Source organism: Venturia canescens, chromosome 1 (genome assembly GCF_019457755.1).
Source record: "Venturia canescens isolate UGA chromosome 1, ASM1945775v1, whole genome shotgun sequence".
Classification (NCBI taxonomy): Eukaryota; Metazoa; Arthropoda; class Insecta; order Hymenoptera; family Ichneumonidae; genus Venturia; species Venturia canescens.
Window position 1 is genome coordinate 6,755,866 of NC_057421.1, and position 20,545 is coordinate 6,776,410.

Consider the following 20,545-nt stretch of genomic DNA (forward strand, 5'->3'; position numbering starts at 1 on the left):
TTTACATTCGTGGAGTCTCACTCTCAACTTTGGCCCGGTAGGGCGGGGATGGGGTAAGGTTATTCGTTAGCGGAATTGACAAGGTCGGGGACAGCAGCCGTGAATGCGACATACGACTCGAGGCCTCAAGGCATGGTTCGGTAGGTAGGACGAGAATGATGGGGAGAGCTATTGCTTGGGCTCCGTAATAAGAATGGTGGGGAAAACTTCATCTACCAAGTGCACTTTGATTCTTGAGAATTCATTATAATTCCAAATGTAAAAACAATCATCTACTTCTCCTCGTGGATTTTCATTTTTGCGTTCTCCGAATAACTTTCATATTGTTTTCGACTAGCTTCAATTTCAAACCGACAATCACCGACAAACAACTAACACTAAAAAACAATCACAATTCAAAAATCAGGCAGCCAAGTTCACGGAGGTGAATTTCACAGCTGTCATCGTAATCGCGATTCGCGATATGAGCAATTGTTGGTTATTTGCGGGGAACGCCGCGGACGACAAATTACATCGGTTGGATTTTTTATTGTTTACAATCTGGTCAATATTGTTCTTATATTATCGGCTGCAAAATAATTAAACAGAATTATGACGAGATAGCCCAAGGAGTGTGATTCATGTTGGTTGTGAGGAAAAAAAGACTGAGGACGAACATCGAATTTGAACGATGGGTGGTAAATGCATATAAACAAAACTGACAGTTCATCCAACTATTTTAACAAGTGTTTTAAAAATAATTCATTCCGTTCGTTAATCTTTTAAACAGTTAGAAGCTGTGATATGCGTATTTTTCTTGGACTGACGTTCCTGTTCTCTGTTGTTGGAGGAACGTCTCTTCTGACACATCCATCGCTTTATCCTAAAGTCATTTCCGCAGACTATGGGATTTTGTACCAAAAAGCAATTAATTATAGCATCGAATATGTTTTTCTCTACAGTGTAAGTTTATCAGGAAATACATTACAGCTCTGTACCAATGAAAATTTATACCATGTCATATTTTATTGTATTTTTTGTTATTCAGGAAATTCCTGTCGCAGGTGCAAGAATTACAGTCCAAAGCAATGCCACCGTTCAGGATCCGCTTGTTATCGTTGTGCGCCAGAGGAGTGGGATTCTCTCATGGCAAATTCCTTTTGTTGTTCAAAGTCCCAACTCTGTTATTCCTCCATATGACTCTACTAGTCGCAACTTATGTTCCACCGATCATGACCGTAAAAATGTTACAGACGAAGCTTATATAACTGTTAGTATTTCTACTGGTAGTTCTTCCAACATCGCTTTCCAGATGATGATTACAGAGGCAGATTTTAATATCAGGTATTCAGAAATTTGATTTCGTCATCATGAGCATTTTTTTGTTTTTTTTTTACTCATGATTCTCCTTGTTTCATTTTTAATTGATGCAAAAAAATTTTTTGGAATTCAGTGAGCTCGATACAATCAAAATGACATTGAATAATAGAAGGTCTTGAAATTGGTTCTATGAAATACAAATCTTCAATTCGATCTGATTGATTTGAATTGTAAGACTATAAAATTAATTCCGATTCCAATGATCCTCTTTCGACTTGGTTCAATTAAATTTTAAACAGTTTTCTTCAACACATCTGATTCGAAAAAAATAATATCCAACTCCTTCCCATCGAACCGTAAATAACAACTATTGTAAATTGTAATAGATTCTAATGTTTGTACCTTCCATTTTTGATTGTTATAGCGTCGGTGATCCCAGAAATGTTACCATATCACCCGCAGAGCCCATTTATTACAGCTACAATTTTGATGATGAAAACAAAATTTCATCAGTGCTCATGCAAGTGGAATCAGATTCAGAGATTTGCATGACGATTTCCATTCAGAACGTTACGGTATATTATCTTTATTGTCGATTGTTAATAGCTATTTATTTGTAAAAAATTGTTCTCACTTCATTTTCGATTTTTCAGTGTCCCATCTTCGATTTGGAGCGAAATGTTCAATATTCTGGTTACTGGCAAACAGTCAGTCGACGAGGAGGTATCACCATATCGGTTAGTTGTGTTTTCAAATAAATCAAGAAGTCGTTAATGCTGCGCGATACGAATGAATAAGTATTTTTATTTTTTTCAGAGAGATGCTTATCCGGAGGGATTTTTTGTTGTTCTCGTTGTAAAAGGCGATGACACGGATTGTAATGGAACAGTTGGTGATCCGAATCGCCGAAAAACCGTACATTTGCTAATCAAACGCAGTATCAGTAAAGAAGACTTTATCACAGCTTCTGCTTTGGCTCTTTCAATCGGTGTTGGATTCTGCACTATTTACATTTTTGGTGTAGTTATGCACCGTGTTCGCAAAGGGAGAGAGCTGAGGGAACGGTTGTTAAGCGATTTGGAAGAATCGGAACAACCGGAACACTTGCCTAGCCCTTCAACCGTTGATGAGGTTCTGATTTCTTTTATTTATTCACTCAACAAGATCACGTATGCATAGTTAAAAAGGGGGAAGGAGCAGCATCTATTTCAGATGTGATATTGTGTCATATTCCTGTAACCACTGAAATTTTTGTAAAGTCAGCGATCAGTTATATTTCAAGTTTTTAATCTCTGAAAAAAATGTATTTTCATTTGAATAATTATGAGCAAAACAAATGATAACTTAACTTGAATTATTCTGATATGGCAACATAATTCAGGTGGGTCCTAGTCAGTGGACATCGGTCGAGGAAGATTCATCGTTGGACGAAGACGACATCGATATGTTGGATGATGCTTTAACAGACAAAGAGATTATTCGAACAAAACGGGTTCTAGCGGTTTCGGATCTGGCGAGGAAGGAGCCAAAGATACTTCGTCAGAAGTCACGTCTATACCTTTATTATTTGATAACTATAGCTGTCTTTTACACTCTGCCAGTTATGCAATTGGTCATTACTTACCAGTACGTATTGCACGAAACTGGAAATCAAGATCTTTGTTATTACAATTTTTTGTGCGCCCATCCTCTCGGCGTGTTGTCTGATTTCAATCACGTGTTTTCCAACTTTGGCTACGTTCTGCTTGGTTTTCTATTTATATTTCTCACTTATACGAGAGAAAAAAATGACGTCGATCGTGCCGAAAAATCGAAAAGTTACGGTATCCCACAACATTATGGACTTTTTTACGCTATGGGCACGGCTCTCATGATGGAAGGACTATTATCCGGGAGCTATCACGTTTGTCCAAGTCATAGCAATTTCCAGTTTGGTAATTATTAACGATATCTTCATGAGAGAATAATTAGTATGTTCTGTCTCAAGAAAGCATTGATTTTTATGTATCAGGCGGAATAATTTGATTTCCATTTAAAATTATTTCATATCGAGCATCTGGAGAAGAAATTTTTATCAAGCTTCCTGCTAAAGTCTTCCTGCTAAAAAAGAAGACAACTGTCAATGACTCGGAGCATCCTACAATACTAAATGACGACACTTTGGTACAAGAATTGACACCGAATGATTTTTTTTTCAGATACGAGTTTCATGTACATCATCTCTGTGCTCTGTATGGTAAAAATTTATCAAAACCGTCATCCCGACATAAATGCGCGTGCTTCGGTAACATTTGCCGTTCTCGCGTTGATAATATTTCTGGGGATGGTGGGTGTGTTGAAGGGAACGGAAAATTTTTGGATTTTTTTCACCATGATCCATCTCCTCGTATGTGTGTCTGTGACAGCACAGATTTATTACATGGGTCGATTCAGACTCAACCGAGGCCTTCTCCATCGTGTGATAATGGTACCGATTTAAAAAAAACTTAAAAATTCAACAACATGCATGTATGCTGACCGGTGGATATCTCTAAAGCGTCGATTATCAATCTATTCACAGACGTTCAAACACGACGCTCGAGCTGGACGTTTTGATGCGTTTAGGCCACTGTATGGAGGCAGGTTGATCCTTCTTCTCATCGCAAATTGCTGTAACGTTGCTCTCGCAGTGTGGGGGAATATGCATCACGACAAAGATTTTGCTACATTTCTGCTTTATCTACTCATGTCGAATCTTATTCTGTACACTTTTTTTTATATTGTCATGAAGGTATGTTGAAAAATGTTTATCGAGCACTCATTGAGGTGGTTTTTATGAGGTTCTCTATCATCCAAGAATCAAATTTGTGGCTCAATACCATTGCCCAGAAACATAATTGCTGTTTCTAAAATTAATTTAAATATCAGTTGATCACGAATCATGGTGGAATATTTCCACCACAGCAGCATTGAAATTCCAAATATCATAATATTTAAGATCGACTTGAAACGTTTTTTTTTGTTTTTTTCATTTTCAGCTTCTCTATGGAGAGAAAATTTTGCTCGAGCCGTCGTGTTACATTATATTGTCTTTCGTGACGTGGGGCGGTGCTCTATATTTTTTCATAAACAAATCGATTTCGTGGGCACTAACACCAGCTCAATCGCGAATATACAACAAACCTTGTGCTCTTTTGAATTTCTTCGATTCTCACGACATTTGGCACTTTCTTTCGGCCCTTGCCATGTTCTTCTCGTTTATGGTGCTGCTGACATTGGATGACGATTTGGAAGATACGCACCGTAGTCTTATACCGGTGTTCTAAGGAGGAGGTTCGTTTTTCGTTTCTACGTTACATTCGTTAATTAAAATAATAAAAAAGCAATGATAACCGAAACATGAAGCATTCACTTTTGTTTCAAATATATTTTCACGGCAGTGTAGTTACAATCATTAATTCCCTCAGTACGCACTCGATCCTCTAGTTGCGCATAATCATAAAATTTTTCATTCGTCTCTTTCAATGTGCCAGAAGGACACAACTTAAACGGTGTGCAAATCAATTATTTGCAAATCATACACTCCGAAGCTGCACAATCGACATGACGTCCATTTAGATATTCATTCTTGTTTCACGCTGTTGAAATTCACATTACTCGGTTATTACTCAATTTTTCAAACTATCATCTCCCCTTTTTCTTTTTCAATTTCCTAGATTTTCACACAACTTCAATGAGCAAGTTCGCGATGAGAAGCTTAAAAAAAACGCGCAGCTTATTTCTATAGAATAAATCCACAGAAGAATCCATATGATGATAAAAAAACAATTTTCTCTCACTTCAACAATGCAAAAGTGTAACATGATTTTCTTTTTCACAATCCTTTGCTATTTTCGTTGAAAATAAATATATGTCAATGAATACATATATACGTAAATATAGATACAATTTCTTTTGCTTTTACCCAACTTTCTGCGAATTGCACAATAATTTTATACTCATACGCACACGCACGCACTTACACACACAAATACAGGCACGGTATCGTGAAACACTCACGTAATTCATTTTTTCTTCCACGATATCATCACCGCCGACTTTCCCCTTCGCCCTTGCAATATATACATATATAAATGAGCGTTTTTTTCTTCTAACACTTGATATTTACTTGTGAATCGAATCCCGTTCGATCAGTATTCAACTAAAAAAAAAAAAAAAAAAAAAAATATTTCACTAAGCGTACGCTAAAAAAATCAGCTGGCCAAAGAATTTGATAGTTGCTCCGAAATATTCCTGGCTTAACTGGATAAATCATTGGTTTCTGGAAAAAAAATGACGTAACGAATTTACTTGTGTCATGAAAGGTGCTTTCGTGAAATATACAGACGTGGGATCAGATCTGCTTTTTTATGTGGAACACGCAAGAGTTACGAAGACGAGCTCGAGTCGTTCAAGGGTTCCTGACCCGATGTTTCCAGTTGCGCCAAGGTACGTTGAAGCTCCGCTCGTTCGGACGGTTGAAGTCTGTGCACGATCTCGAGAACAGCGTCGAGTCTTACTTCAGGACAACCCTCGAGTAAATCTTTGATTTGCGTTACAACCGCATCTCGCCTAACGCAATTAATATTATGGGCAAGGACGCTGTTCTCGGTGTTGCGTTGCGCAATGAGCCACTGCACAACACCCTCGTCCTGATCCCATACGTAAGATTCCGTCGCGCCTTTGTCCTCGACGAACCAGCGTCTTAACATAGCGTCGACCTGTCTCGCGCTCAACGAAGGTTGCGTCGATAGTACTTCATTTCTTATCTCTTCTTCTAGAATACGCCGCCGCAAACGCCAATACAACATAGTTCGAGATTTACGCCAAGGCACGATCTCCTGTATTGCATTTTTCTCCAACATACGCTCAGGCGTGTCGTGGAGATCGGCGAAGTGAACGGCGACCTGGTGATACATCGGTTGGAGCACACCCTCGCGAGTACGCATCATCGCTTCGTAATTCGCCCGTTCCTCCGCTGATGTTGAACCCGATACTTTATCCTGTTCATTCGAAACAAACGATAATCCACTGAATTATGTGTTTTCCTCATTAACTGTCGCGAGAGTGAGACGAGTTCGATTTAAGTGTCGTTTAAAGTTAGATAATTCATTCATTTTGTGATATAAACTTTTAAAAGCAGCCATTATAATAAATGAAATTTTACCTTTAAATTTTGTATCACCGGATCAATACGATGCATCACTTTCAATATATCTTTGTTCCTAAATTTGATCTCGACGATTCCTTCCGGCTCGAGCACACCTCCCCGACTCGTCGGGTCCGCGAACATTTCCATGTGCCGAGGGTTTATCGTCGGATCAACCACCGCCCAGGCTCCACCTCTCAACTCACCGCTCGGTGGAATGTACACCAATACCGGCCGCGTGTATACTCTCAAACCGTCCACGATGTAAGCTCCGAATTTCATTATTTGTTCATACATATCTGGTAAAAAAAGAAATTTTTTCATTGATCAGTACAATCCTTCGTCCTGCTGCCAGTCATTTTTCGGAGATATTATTGCCATATTACAAAAAAAAAAAAAAAAAAAAAAATTGGCTGTATGCTTAAGGAAGATCACGCATTACTTGTGATCCGAAAAAGCAACTGAACTTTTTGCTCTTTTGATGATTAAAGAAACGATGAAAATTTATTCTCGCAATTATTCAAATTATGTGTAACTTATTTGTTCGGATCGATCAATTTTTAATACAATGATAGCGGTTTAAATACTTTCGCAGTAAAATAGTCAAGCAAAATGTGACAACAGCCATTTCTTATTTATGTGCGCATGTATATTTTAAACCAGCTGGCTCAGTGTTGTCAAACCTTCCACCGTTTGTGTCGTTATTACTCGTTAACCACAAATAAGTGTTTTTCTTTTTCGATTCCCAAGTAATTTGCACCGATAACAAGGCTTTCTCAAGACACCGTTCATCTCTGAAAACATTCTATTTTCTCATTCTCGGTTTTGGCTCTTTTAAGTTGGGAGGATTCTGTTTCATTAAATCCAAATCGTCGCACAGGGAGTGTGCCTGCCTTAAGAGCCTGCGCATAAACCCTTCAAAAAATGTGATTTTCGTGAATTATTTATCGACAACTCGACGGTAGATCCTATAAAAATTCCGAGAATTATTCGGTGTATATTTCTAGCATGTTTTCAAATCTCAACCCTCAAAGTGGGAATTTTCGATTTCCATTAGATTCGCGTGATCTTCCTTAACGTATGGAGTGGAAGAAATGTTTCTTACCCTTCATACCACCGGAGAAGCCTCGCCAATTGGCGAAAATGAAGAGCGGGAGTTCTTCCCTATTGAAGTCTTGAATGGCCTGAGCAGTTTTGTAAGCGCTGTCAGGATACCAGACTTGACCAGCTTGGGAAACGGTTTTCGCTTCGGAGTCGAGATTGGCAGGATCAGCAGGAAGGTGGAGTTCGACGCTTCTCGTTTCGACGGCAATGACACCGCAAGGGATGCCGCCGAGGCGGGCTCTGCCGACGACAACGGTTTGGGCCCAGGGTGCCATTATTTCTTCCCAGGATCCGCGATCGAAGAAGCCCGATTCCCAGACGTTTTGGTCTCCGGGGGAAGCTCGACCTTCGAGCATCCAGCGTGGATCGTAGGCTGATTTTGTGGGTAGATAAACGACTTCTCGGTCGATGGGATCAACCGGAGCGATAGCCGGCAGCGGTCCACCTTTGACCTTGGGCACGTAACTGATCCATTTGAGAGCTGTACCGATCCCATCGGGATCCCGAGGCGAGGTCACGTGGGAAACACCGTTGTTGTACATTATTTGGGTGCCACCGAGTTGATTGTTGCTCGCGTAAACTTCTCGCCCGAGGACGGTGTTGAGGGCTCGATAACCGGTCAAAATGATATGTGAATTTTCAACTTGTATGACACGTTGTCCGAGACGAACGACGTAAGAACCGATACCGATAGCGCGACAGGAAACGATGGAAATGGTTACGATGTCATCGTAAGCTCTGGACGTTTCGCCGGCAATCATACCGGCATATTTGAGATTTTCAACCCCGAGACCATCGTCAACGCCGATTATGTCGGTTATTTGGTAGCGCGATTCACCGGCATCCTGGATCAGGCACGTTTTCAGCGAGTTCAACGATGCCAAACGCGCGTAATCGTCCGGCGAGAGATAAAGGTACTTGAAACCCTTTTCCGGTTCGTTCTCAACTTCCCAGGCGATTCTGAAAACGCTTTTGACTTCCTCAGCGAGACCAATGCGGGCTCCGGAATTGGCTGAAAAATATATGCGCGGTACGCCGAGTTGACGCGCCCGCTCCGATGCTTTGCAGAAGACAAGATCCTCCTTCGGTCCAAACGAACCGATGAAATAAGTGATGTCGTTTGCTATAAGAATAACGTCCCGACCGTCCGGGTATTCGGGGGTGAACAAGCTCAGCCTCCAGGCGACCATACCCACGTCGTTTTCACCAGGCAATCTCATTTGCTCAACGAGATTATCGCCCTCGAGTACGAGCTCGACGCTGTCGAGCACGGGATTCGGCATCGTTGGATTTTGGATGTGCGGTCGTTCCTCGTAATACTTGCTCCACATCTTTTCGATTTGCTGACGGAACATATCCGGCAAATCGTACACGTAAGTCGAGCCCGCACTCTGGGCTTGGAACCTCTTCGCTTGGAGATAGTCTTTGGTTAGATAAGGCGTTGAAATCGGGAGACCGTGCATGGGTCCCGGCCTCCAGTTGGCGTTGCTCGTAGCGCTCGCTGACCCGTAAGATTCGAAACGTATCACTCCGGTTTTCGGATCGGTGGATTCCGTGTACAGATGAAGGTCGATACTGTACCCGCTGTCGTTGGAGATGCACAGCCGCACGTGAGAAGTTGGCTTCCCGGGGGCCGGACGAATCGTCATTTTTATTTCGGCCTGACGTACTCGCAGCTTCCACAGCCTCGGTCCATACCGGAGAACCATGTTCGTAACACTCTCTTCGATTCTGGCCAAATCCATGATAACCGTGGGAACAAAATTCAAAAAAATGTGATTACAGTCGGTGCGCTTTGCGAGAGGATGTGAAAAAGCGACCTCGAGCTCGTCCATCGCTTCGAGGAGGACTCTTTCCCCTTCGTTGTGGAGATAATCGAAACTCGCTTCCTTCGTGACCAAGTCCGAGTGGCGTATTATCGAGCGAATGAAGAAACGATAGTCCGTCACCTGTTGCCCTTTCGCGACTTTCGCTTTGCCCAGGTAGAGATGCATCTTTTGATTCGAAATGGGTAAAGCTTCGAGATCATAAGTTCTCATTCGATTGAGCTCCAACTGGAAAGCGCAGCCAGGCTCGAGGTGCCGATAAATACGATCTTCGACGAAACCGTCGCGTTGACGGAATGTAAAGAACTTTGGGAATTGTCGCCGCTTCAATGCTCCGAAGGTAACTCTTCTTATGCCGCGTGCAACGAGCTCCTCTTTGTTCGTTGCGCACCAATCGCCGAACAGTCTCGCCATCGTTGCATCGTCCTGATTTTCATTGTCCTGTACAACTATACTGAGGATGTGAACCGGCTCCGATGACCTCTCACTGATTTCGGTGGGACCCGCTGCTTGTTCCGCCATGCTCAGCGAAACGTTGATCGACGTACTGTGACGCGACTCACTGCCACCGGCAGCCTCGACAGCTTCGAGTACTTTGGCCGACACCGACTGCGGCGATGACAAGTCCTCCAGAAGATCGAGCACTTCGTCCGAGTACTGGCTGAATTGTTCGAGATTTTGGAAAGCTGCCATTGCACCGGTACGATGGTTGACCAACGAAGTGTTTTGTCGGTTAGGGTGGTTCGTTGGGAGCATAAATTGGAAGTGTACCAGTGGTATTTCCCCGGATAATTCGAGATGCTGGAGACACGTTAATTCGTAGCTGATGTAAGCGCGACGCACGTAAACCTCGAGAGCGGCGTTGCATACGGCACGGTTCGTATGATAGAAAAAGTCGTGGAGAATATCGAATATCGAAGTTTCCGAAAGTATGAGCTTTTGCAGATTTTCCGGGTGAAAATCGTGGCCGTACATGTCAACGGCCGACAGGAATATCGACTCCATCTGATTGTGTCGTAATTCGTAAGCGGGCTGATGAGCAGCTATGAGAACTTGCCTCGCTCGTAAAGCGACTCTGCTGTGTTCGGTGCGATTCAAACTCGTTAATTCTGTCAGGGTGCTCGCCAGCTCGTCGGTAAGGCCTGGCTCGTTGGCCCACAAATGATCGATCAACATGGTTACCAGGACGTTCTTTTTGCCGACGTGAGTGTGGCTGAATATCGTCGCGGTCACCATCGCCATGTCGTCCTTGTAACGCTGAATCAAAGCCGAGACGCATTTGTCGTAGTGACCTTGCTCAAATTGGCTCTCGACCGTGTAATACTGCCGCAAAAGCTCGTGAACCGTCGTTTTCATCCGGCCGCGAATGCCGTTCCGGTACCTTTGTACGAGTTGGACGATGGCCTGGGTAGTAAGGAAAAATACGTCTCTGTCCGAGCGTTTCGACAGAGTGGCTGCGTGGCCGTCGATCACCGCGGCTATTTGTTGGCTCGGAAACTGGGCGAGGACAGAAGTTATGTTTCTCTCGTACAGCGTCATTAGCTTGCGTATTTTCTTCTCAACGGAGATCGGTACGCGACCGGAAATGGTCGCTATGACCTCCTGCAGCTCGAGCAGGGGCAAACTCGGATCGCGCAAAGAGCACATGAACTTTTCAATGAAGTCGCGAAGTCTCGGCAAGTGGTAAGGATCCGGGAGGCAATAACCAGCCAAAGTATTCTCCAAGGCGCTCCGATACTTGGTGTGGAGGTTGTTGAGTTTTTCAGGAATGGCCGGAGCCGCCGGTGCCAGAAATTGGCCCGAGTATTCTTGGGCTTTCGTCACCAGGGAAGGGTCGTCCAGTTCGAGGTGAGCTATGAGAGTGCCCGTTTCCAGGATGGCACCGGGTCTCTTGACGTAATACAAGCTGCCGGACTCACTCGCCGTTAGTGTCATAATCATTTTCATTACTTCGATCTCGGCGTACGCCTGTCCGGCGTCAACGTGACCCCCATCGTCGACGGTGAAACTTACGAGCTTGCCGGCCGATGGTGAGCGCAGGAGGGAAGGATCGTTGTCTTTTTCAAATACGCAGGTTTGATTGCCGATCACGATGCGATAGCGATCTACCTCTTCCTTCATATAAGTCGTGAAACTCGCTCCGTCCAACGACAACAACATTCCCCCGTCCGACAAACGATGCACTTCGACCTCTTTGTACGATCCATTCATCACGAGGAAATAACTGTTCGGTCCGGATTTAGCCGCCTGTACTTTGTACTTGAAACCATCGTTTATGAGCTCCACGTCAACGACGTTTTTGAGGTCGTTGCTTGCCTGTATCTGGCCCTTTTCCAATGCCGTTTGAAAACCCGTAAACGCATTTTGTATCGTGCGATCGGCGATGTGAAGAGCTCCGCAGGTTACGGCGAGCAAAACATCAGGCTTGTCGCTACGAACGCGCTCCGATATCAAAAGATCGAGCCAAGCCGTGTCAATGTTGTTCGTCAGAAAGGATTCCGTCTCCAGCAGCGTAATGAGGTATTCCACGGTCGTTCTGAAGTCCCCTCTTATGCTCAATTCTTTGAGAGCAACTACGAGGTTCTCGCGAGCTTGATTACGATCTTCGCCCCATGAGAAGCAATGCCCAAACTGAGAATCTGCGAACTCGTGAAGTCCGCCGGAAGCACCTACAGAAAAGTAGCCCCAGACGTTTTTCGATGAACGGAAATTCAGCTCCTGCACCGTGCCCGAACTCGGCTTGAATCCTTCGTCAGGATTCTCGCTCGTTATTCTCGCCGCTATCACGTGACCCCAGGGCTGCGGCTTGTGGCGTGGTTGGTCGAAATCTATGGGGCTGTCGCCCCATGGACTTTCGCCGTACAACAAGCGAATGTCTTTGATCCGGTGAAGGGGCAGACCCATGGCTATTTGAAGCTGCGCTGCTGGCAGATTCACATCGGACACCATTTCCGTGCAAGGATGTTCCACTTGCAGACGCGGATTGAGCTCGAGGAAGAAGTAACGTCCCGAAGTGTCGTAGAGATATTCGACCGTGCCGGCGCTCACATATCCAACCATTTTCGCCAATCTCACCGCCGCTCTCTCCATTTCCTCAAATATTTCCGGTTTCGCTATAACCGCTGGCGCTTCCTCGATGATCTTTTGATGTCTCCGCTGGATCGAACAATCACGACCGAACAGTGATATCGCGTTTCCGTAGTTGTCCGCTAATAATTGCACCTCCAAGTGACGCGCGCATCGCGCCAATTTCATTATGAATATCGGCGAACCCGCGATCTCGGCCTGCACTTGTCTGAACATCGTCGGCAATTCTTCCGCGTTTTCCACCTTTCTTATTCCCTTGCCACCGCCGCCTTCGCTCGCTTTGACCATCACCGGAAAACCGATTTTATTCGCCGCCGCTAAGCATTCTTCCACCGTCGAGACGCAACCCTTTTTGAATAATTCCGATGATATCTTTATCTTTTTCCCGCTGTACTGAGCCTTCAACTCCGAACCCGACCACGCCAGCGTTGGAACATCCGCTGTTTGAGCCACTATGCTCGACGCTATTTTGTCACCCAGCGCCCACATCGCTCGTTCCGATGGTCCTGTTGATTACGCCATAAATCAATTAAATATTCAACTTTTTTTTTCATACCGTTCATATTTCATTTTACGTTTCATTAATCCTTCGACGTTTGCGATACGCAAATTGTCAGCGCGTGAGATTATATTTTACCGGACTTTTTTCGAGTTACGCAAATTTGCACGATTAAAATGATAATTTCGCACGAACGAATGGAAGATCAACTGAAGTATACAAAAGTTGGAATCGAACGATTCTCACCGATGAAAGCAATATCTTTTTTGTGAAGTAATTCTGGTAACTTTGGATTCTCAGAGGCGTGACCCCAGCCAGCCCAGACCGCCTGGACTTGTGTTCGCATAGCAATGTCAACAATGAGTTCAACATTGGCATAGTTATTGTTGTTCGTGCCACCAGGCACCGGTACATATTGATCCGCCATTTTTATGTACTCGGCATTCGCCTTGAGATCCTCCGGTGTGACCATCACGACGAACCTCACAGCTCTCTCGTTCTTGAACATCTCGTACGACCATCTTCTTATCGAACGCATGCACTTGACTGCAGCTATTCCATTGTTGGCGATGAGAACCTGCGAATTAAAATGGAGTTAGTGGAGTTGTAATTACATCAACTTTCATCAACGCTTCAATAAAACTTTTGATAAAACACTTTTCAACATTTTTTTAGAAAACTATTTCTTCACGGGTTACTAAATACGATCGTCCGGTTCTTTCTTTCAAATTACAAGTTACCGAGATCTTATTTTGCATTACAAAGTAACGACGATGCGAACACTCGTTTCATTTCTCACGTGTGACTTTGTTTTGAAAAAAAATCTCATTAGCACGCTGCTGCTTCAATGGGGTTCAATGTTCAAGGTTCGAAAATTCAATACGTCTCTTCCTTCGTGCTGGACGTGAACGATCACTCGTCGAACTTCATTCGATGCGTAATGCTTAACAAAAGTCGATTTTATCAATTTTTTCTACATCGGCATATCTTCATTCGTTCTGTTTTTCAATAACAACTCGGACGTAAGAGACGCCGCTTGAACGGTGTTACGTTCAAAAACTACACAAATTACACTCCCGGTTTTCAGCTCGTTACAAATTTTTCTTTTATTCGTTCGATCCTCGATCTCCGACGTTCGCGGACTCATGTTTCAAGAGTGAACGTAGAAAAAATGAGAATTGCAGGCTGAGGCACGTCCAGCTTCGTCTCACAACAATTTTACCAGTTAAAAATTTGATTGCAGCAGAATTTTCAAACTTTGGAGCAAACATTTGAAAAAAAATACTCAAAAATTGACAGAACTCTTTTCCTTGAGAGATTCAACTTCAAGTCTACGATTTGGGGGAATTGGACAACCGCTTCGGTACGTATCGAGTCCGGAGGCAGCAGGAGAAGAAAATTTCGAAGAAACAAAAAATCAATGGAATTCTCGGTGACAATCAGTGCTGGCAACGTCTCGAGATCGCTGAATCGTTTGAAAAACGAAAAACTTCAATTTTCACGGAATCGAGTGATCATAAAAGTACGCGTAGATCATTTTTCCGTGGCCGAAGATCGCAGTTTCGACAAACGAGGAGGTTCGCAGGTGCGGAGAAACTGAATCGATTTACCTTCTCGATGACTTTGGTCCCGTTGAAACGACGAACGAATTCTTCCGGCGTCGCGACCGTGAAATCTTTCTCTTGTAGACGGCTCTGCGCTTGAATCATCACCGTGCCCTGCGACATGCTGGGTCTGTTATAAAATGGAGAAAAGACAGAAAAAAGCAAATTAGTACGGCTGAAACGATGTCAGATTTTGGGATCCCTCACTCGATGTTTTTCCATCGGTTTTAAAGTTCAGAATTTTAGAAAGTTCGTGCTCACAATCTAAGACAAATATTTTCAGTCAAATACCACCAAGATAATCATCCACCGAGATTACTTTTACCGAATTTCAATATTTCAAAACATGTGACAAGCTCGTGACAGAATTCACGATAAAAATCGAAGTGAACACTTTCATTTGTATTTCTGTCCTCGCAAAAGGCAACAAGTTATTTTCCATTAGTTTCGCTATAATTTATGATCATTTGATTCCCAGTTCAGAACTCGACGTAATCTGCCGACAAAGCTGTTCATTCGAGCATTAAAAAAGTCAAGCATCCGCAACGAATGGAGCGGCCTGAGAGAAAGTGATCAAAGTCTTTTCGTCAAATGCTTAGCACGCGTGGAGTCCCATCAAACACTCGGATTCGGTGTTTGAAGAAAGTTGTGAATTTTCTCAACACGCAAGAATCTCGAGGCTGAGAGTGTACTAAAATTGTATTTTAACAAAATTCTTAATGCTCGGACACTCTCAGAAATTTTGTGACCGAATTTCAAGATATTTTTGCAGAAAATCGCAGAAAATCGCTTTGCAATTTACCAACATTAATTGCTTTGTGTGTTGGACCGTTTTCAAGGTCGAAAAACATGCAGGCGGGGAAAAATCTTTGAATTTCATTCGACAGAGCTGGGGACAAAAAGTTTCATTTACATTTTGTCGACTGTTCAAACGCGCATTTCATTATTTAGCGTCGAATGAGCCTCGAGCGAAGACGTTTATTAATATTTGTTTTCCTTCCTCATCAGTATGATTTTCCCATCTCTCGATGGAATTTATCCGACGGTTCAAAGTCTGCGCGCTTATGCAATCAGGGCCAGTCCAGTTTTCGGACGCCACCGTTTTCTCCATTTCATTTTTATCGGATCCTCGAAAAACAAGAGGAAAACAGAGACGCGAGGTCAAAAGAGGTGACAAACGAAGGAGGAAAGCGACATTTTTATTCAGAATAAATTCGGTCGCTTATTGTCGAATATTTCGACGTACGATCCTCGCAAAATTCGAGCCAAGCTCTACAATTTGCACTGTCGTACAGACCCGCAAGAACAAACGCGTCAATCCCGACGTAAACGTCAGCACATCCGAGCACAACGAACTTTGGACAGGCGTTGTTCCGGACTGAGTACTACGAAAAAGAAAACACACGAAAATCGAGCATTTTCTCGTGTCAGAATCTTTAACACTTTAACGCATCAGACTACGAGACCGATGCTCAAACCGGTTGCCTCGATCGGAGGGGGAAGTGAATCGACAAAACTTCAGAAGGCAACAGCAATTGGAACGAAACTAGACGACAAAAATTTGGTCGAAAACTTTCAAGTGGATTTTACAAAATTGCTAACCTCGCTCTTAAAAATCCGAGCACAATTTGCACCTTTTTTCTAAAATTATAAGTTTTACCGAGCGATAAAAGCGTCGCGATATTTCTACCAGCGGGATCCTGACATCGTTCAATAATTGAGAGTAAAATTCGGCGCGAAATCATCGTCACACTCATCTTCATTAAACCTGAAACAGTTGCTCGAATTATAAGCAGGAAATTCGATTCGCAGATCGACTCTTCGAGGCTAACGGCTCAAGCGACTCTGACCGTTGACCAACAATGAAACATCCGAGATTTAACGGTAACTCGTAATACATTCTCACAGCGCTAGAATTTCATTGATCGCTAGGATGCAAATGGAGGGGCGAGTCCGACGTGCTTTTCAAGACCCATTTATTCCAAAGGAACTCAAATTTTTCATGTTGCCCAACAATTTTAGTGACTCGCTCTAGTTTACTCAATCTGCGTCAGAGAGAAGCTAAAAGCCTGAGAAAACGTCGATTTTTTCTCCAGTTTCATCAGGATTTCAATGCTCCATGAAAGTTTGTCGATGGATCGAGTCTTTTGTGTTTTTTCCGGCAGAAATGAACGGCTGCAAAAGTACTTTTGCAGGAGTTTCGACGATAATCGTGAGGAACTGAAAACGTACGTAAGGCCGTGACTCGGTGCGGGGACGCTGAGCGTGGACATTCTCAAACCCTCGGGCTCCTCGTCCAAGGGACCTGCTTCAAATTTGGTAGAGCTTCTCCGAGAGGAAGCATCCCCGTCGCTCGAGACGGAATTCATTCTCGCTATCCCTGCGAGGAGATTGTCCGAGCTTTTCCAAATGGGATCGGTCTCGTCGCTTTGAGCGAGTACGAAGCGCTTTATCCGCTTCATGGCTGCGTTATCGATCGGAGTAATCGCGGCTTTTTTGAAACTGTCGCTCAACGAATTGAGCGCTGGAGAATTCCGAAGTGGCTCGGACACTGCACTCGGAGAATTCACTTTGGCGATATTTAGTCAATTTTTTTTCTTGTGGAAGGAAAATACCGTGATTTTCTGATGGAACGAAGGCATAGAAAAGCACCACTCGCAAACCGAATTTAGCCGTTTGTCACTTCTTATCAGAACTGCTGAAACCCGAAGGGACAAAGTGTGACGAAGGAATTGAAAATTTCACTGATTTCAGGAAGAATTTCAATTTTTTCTCAATTTTTTTATCTCTCCGGGCTTCGAGTGACTTCATTTGACTTTTCGATATTTTATTCTCCAAAGTGCGAGCAGGAGATGTCACGAAAATAGTTACGAGTCCCTCCTCCCGGCACAGGCCACTCAACGAGTGAACGAATTTTTCAAACTTTTCATGCTTCTTCGCTCCGAAAAGTATTTTGACGCATGAAATTCCTCCGGATTTAATTCACATGGGCCGATTTTCGTCCACCTCGAGAAACGCGGTCTCTTCAGGTGGAGCCCAGCGGTCACTGTTCGTCACTCAGGTGAGCAGAGCACACTTCCCTTCGCCAGGTAGATTTCCCCTTCCACGTGGACCGAAGCCCCACACGTCCGAGTCACAGGTGAACCGCTGTCGTTTGCGTACAGTTTTCTTGGACTCCGTCGATCTCTGCCAATCCGTTCGATCAACAGACGTTATTATGAAATGGTGAGATTAACAGCGTTAATCAGATGCAGTCGTGACGATCGAGCGTCAAGCTCATTGAGCTACGAGCAAAAAGATCTAGAAAAAAAATGTGTTTAACGAGATGAATATTTCGTTGGGAGTTTGCTGAGGAAGAAATTCAAATGGAGGTTTCAGGTCTTTCATGCTTTTTCATCGCATAAATTTGAATGGATGAAAATATGAAAAATGCAAAAGTTGCTGTACGAAACAATGATGCTCAAGTTTGCAACGTTGGGGTCCAACGAAGTGATGTAAAAAAGCCTCCAATAATTCCAGCAAATCTACAATTTCGTTCCCGGCCGAATTTGCAATTCGTAGTTTTTCAGGCTGCATCGATGCTTCGTGGAATCAAAAGTTGGTCAATTGCAAATGGTTTTTTCCTCCATTTCGTTGGACTCCTTGCAAAGTTCAGCGTCGTGCGAAAAACCGAACTCAAATCGACTGAGGAGCCCTGGGAAAAGAAATTTCTTCGTCGACCAAAATTCATTGAGGTTCCACCAAAATACAGTGGGTTTTTTGATACCATCCGTGCCGTTTATTACTGATTAATTGTAAACAAACGTGAAAACCGAAGATAGAATATCGAAAAGACAAAAACCTTGAAATGCTTGGATAAAAAATGAAAAAACTAATGAACGAATTATGACGACTGCACGACTTCCGATAGCGTTATCGTTCTCTCAATTCGCAGATTTTAACACTCATTATTTGCTCGATTGAACTCGAGTCACGGTCGTTTTACTTGGAGTCATGAATTAACGGAAAGTCGCCTCATCTCGGGGCCAGATCCGTGGTGGGACTTGGCTCCGTTCAAATCTTTCTACCACTTGACGCATCCGTGGAGACTGACAGAAAATCAGCGAGCTTGAGAACGCACTGTCGTCACAATACTCTGTGTAAATATTGTTCGTTGATGCAACGATTTACTTGAATTCTTTGATAAATTTCTCACGTTTCTTTCCTCCTTTGCTCGGGAACGTCAACAATTCTTTTTATCTCTATACCAACGCGTAAACGTGCTCGTTGATAGTGATGCAATTTCGTAACGACGGAACGAGGATAACCGACCACACGCTCATTTCTTTGTACGAGCTCTTTCGAGCGGAATCGACGGTTTTTCGTGCTGGCGAACGCAATTATTTTTGCACTTTTATTTCAGCTCACGTTGTTTTCTCGATGAGCCATTATTTGGAGCGATGAAATAGAAGCACGAATGAATTTTGATAGATTCAAGTGGACGGTGGTAAATTCGAGCTTGTTTCTATGCATGGGTTTCGGTGTCATTCTCTTTTCGAAAGTTGACGATGCTCGAGAGGCTGTTTGGACATTTGAAAAGATCTCAAAAAACCTTCGTAGGAGCATTCAAATTATTTGACACAAATTTCCCGGTTATTTTTATTTAAATATTTGTCCCGGCAGCAAGTTTCAGTGACTTTGTTTTTGCAGGTAATTTTTTAATGGGTGACGAGCCACTAATTTGAGGGCCAAAAAAGTGGAATCGAATATTCAATCGGTACCAAACTTCGAAAGAACAAACTTTAGCTTCCTTTTGTAATTGTCATTGCGATCGAATGACGCCTGAAACCTCATACAGCTTGAATTTACATCGCTTTTTGCAGGAATTCTTCTGGCGCTCATACGCCCGAAAAGGTTGAAGATACGACGATGGACCATGAGAGCAATTTTGCAGAGCGTGAAATTGACTACAAAAAAGCTCCTAAGAAAATTTTTCCATCTGCCATAGTTCAGTCTTGAAACTCGATCGAAGGTAGAGCAGTTTTTCAAGAGTCTTTGACCAAACTTTTTTGGATATTTATTCTATCAGCAGTCGAGAATTAACTACTGAGGTGGTGAAGCGTCATTCTGACCTCACTCGTAGGAAATTTTACCATTCCACTCCTCTGAAGATCGACCGAATGGATTTACTTGCAACGAAGATCAGAAGTGAGAGAAGAATCGAAAAAACTCGACTCGCGTGTTCAGATTTTTGACCCAAACGGTTTATTCGTGAGGGCTCTGTCACGAGGAAGGCTGTGACGTCATAAAATCGGCATATTCGCGTATGTAAGAATGCGCAGGGCTCGGATCGGCGTTACGCCGACGTTCCAACTTCAGAACGATTTCCCAGCCCTTTTGAGGTCTCATGGAAACTGGCAACGATCCATTAGTTTTCCTAGCACATCGAGAAACTTTTAATATCTCAGTTCCACGACGCTGAATTTTGCGACGTTGGAGTCCAACGAAATGATTTTAAAAAACTTCGTGAACAAAAAATTGGTCAATTACAAATGTTTTTTTCGTTCATTCCGTTGGACTGGAACGTTGCGCACTTCGGCGTTGTTCAATTCTCCAAATTTCTGTCCTCGCTGGATTCGCTCCAATGAGCAAAGATTTTTTCACTCGGACCGAAATCAAGTGAATCCAACGACGTTCATTCGAATGACAAACGATCGAGTTTCTCCATCAAAAGAAAAGTGGAATCCACCGTACTATCGTCCAACTGAACGAGGTTTGTTCGTCGCAGCAATATTTCCTCGGTGCAAAGGTCCCTTATTTTTCGATCAGTGCAGATAAAGATCCAGGGCGAAATCGAACTGAAAAAGGACAGGCAGAGGTAACGTGAGTAAAAGTGTTCCATGAGTAACAAGCTCGCGAATAATCCAAGTCGAAAATGTTCTTCCGCTAGTGCAATAAAAACATAAATTCGTTAAGGAAG

At 43.3% G+C, this 20,545-nt stretch overlaps 2 protein-coding genes across 9 annotated transcripts in view; one reads left to right on the forward strand and one right to left on the reverse strand.

Moving 5' to 3' along the window:
• LOC122413378 (SID1 transmembrane family member 1-like) lies at window positions 1–5,766 on the forward strand. 2 transcript variants are annotated; one of them, XM_043423683.1, is made up of 11 exons: window positions 1–140; window positions 770–942; window positions 1,028–1,323; window positions 1,724–1,874; window positions 1,953–2,036; window positions 2,116–2,430; window positions 2,681–3,233; window positions 3,498–3,766; window positions 3,860–4,069; window positions 4,317–4,611; window positions 5,643–5,766. In XM_043423683.1, exons 1-10 carry the CDS (start codon window positions 104–106, stop codon window positions 4,602–4,604), a joined length of 2,376 nt encoding a protein of 791 aa, XP_043279618.1. In that variant the 5' UTR covers window positions 1–103; the 3' UTR covers window positions 4,605–4,611; window positions 5,643–5,766. The 2 variants fall into 2 exon arrangements, with proteins under 2 accessions (XP_043279618.1, XP_043279627.1); XM_043423692.1 differs by lacking the exon at window positions 1–140 and adding an exon at window positions 196–677.
• Window positions 4,686–20,545, reverse strand: part of ACC (acetyl-CoA carboxylase) — a 27,402-nt gene continuing 11,542 nt past the window's right edge. For 6 of the 7 annotated variants that reach the window (XM_043423607.1, XM_043423599.1, XM_043423559.1 and 3 more), the window contains 5 exons: window positions 14,593–14,716; window positions 13,229–13,559; window positions 7,572–12,989; window positions 6,485–6,765; window positions 4,686–6,320 (listed from right to left, as the gene is read on the reverse strand). In XM_043423607.1, coding sequence (XP_043279542.1) covers window positions 5,706–6,320; window positions 6,485–6,765; window positions 7,572–12,989; window positions 13,229–13,559; window positions 14,593–14,716 — 6,769 coding nt within the window. In that variant the 3' untranslated portion in view covers window positions 4,686–5,705. Of the gene's footprint in view, window positions 6,321–6,484; window positions 6,766–7,571; window positions 12,990–13,228; window positions 13,560–14,592; window positions 14,717–16,818; window positions 17,674–20,545 lie in introns of those variants that run through there. The other variant, XM_043423567.1, reaches the window with a different exon arrangement.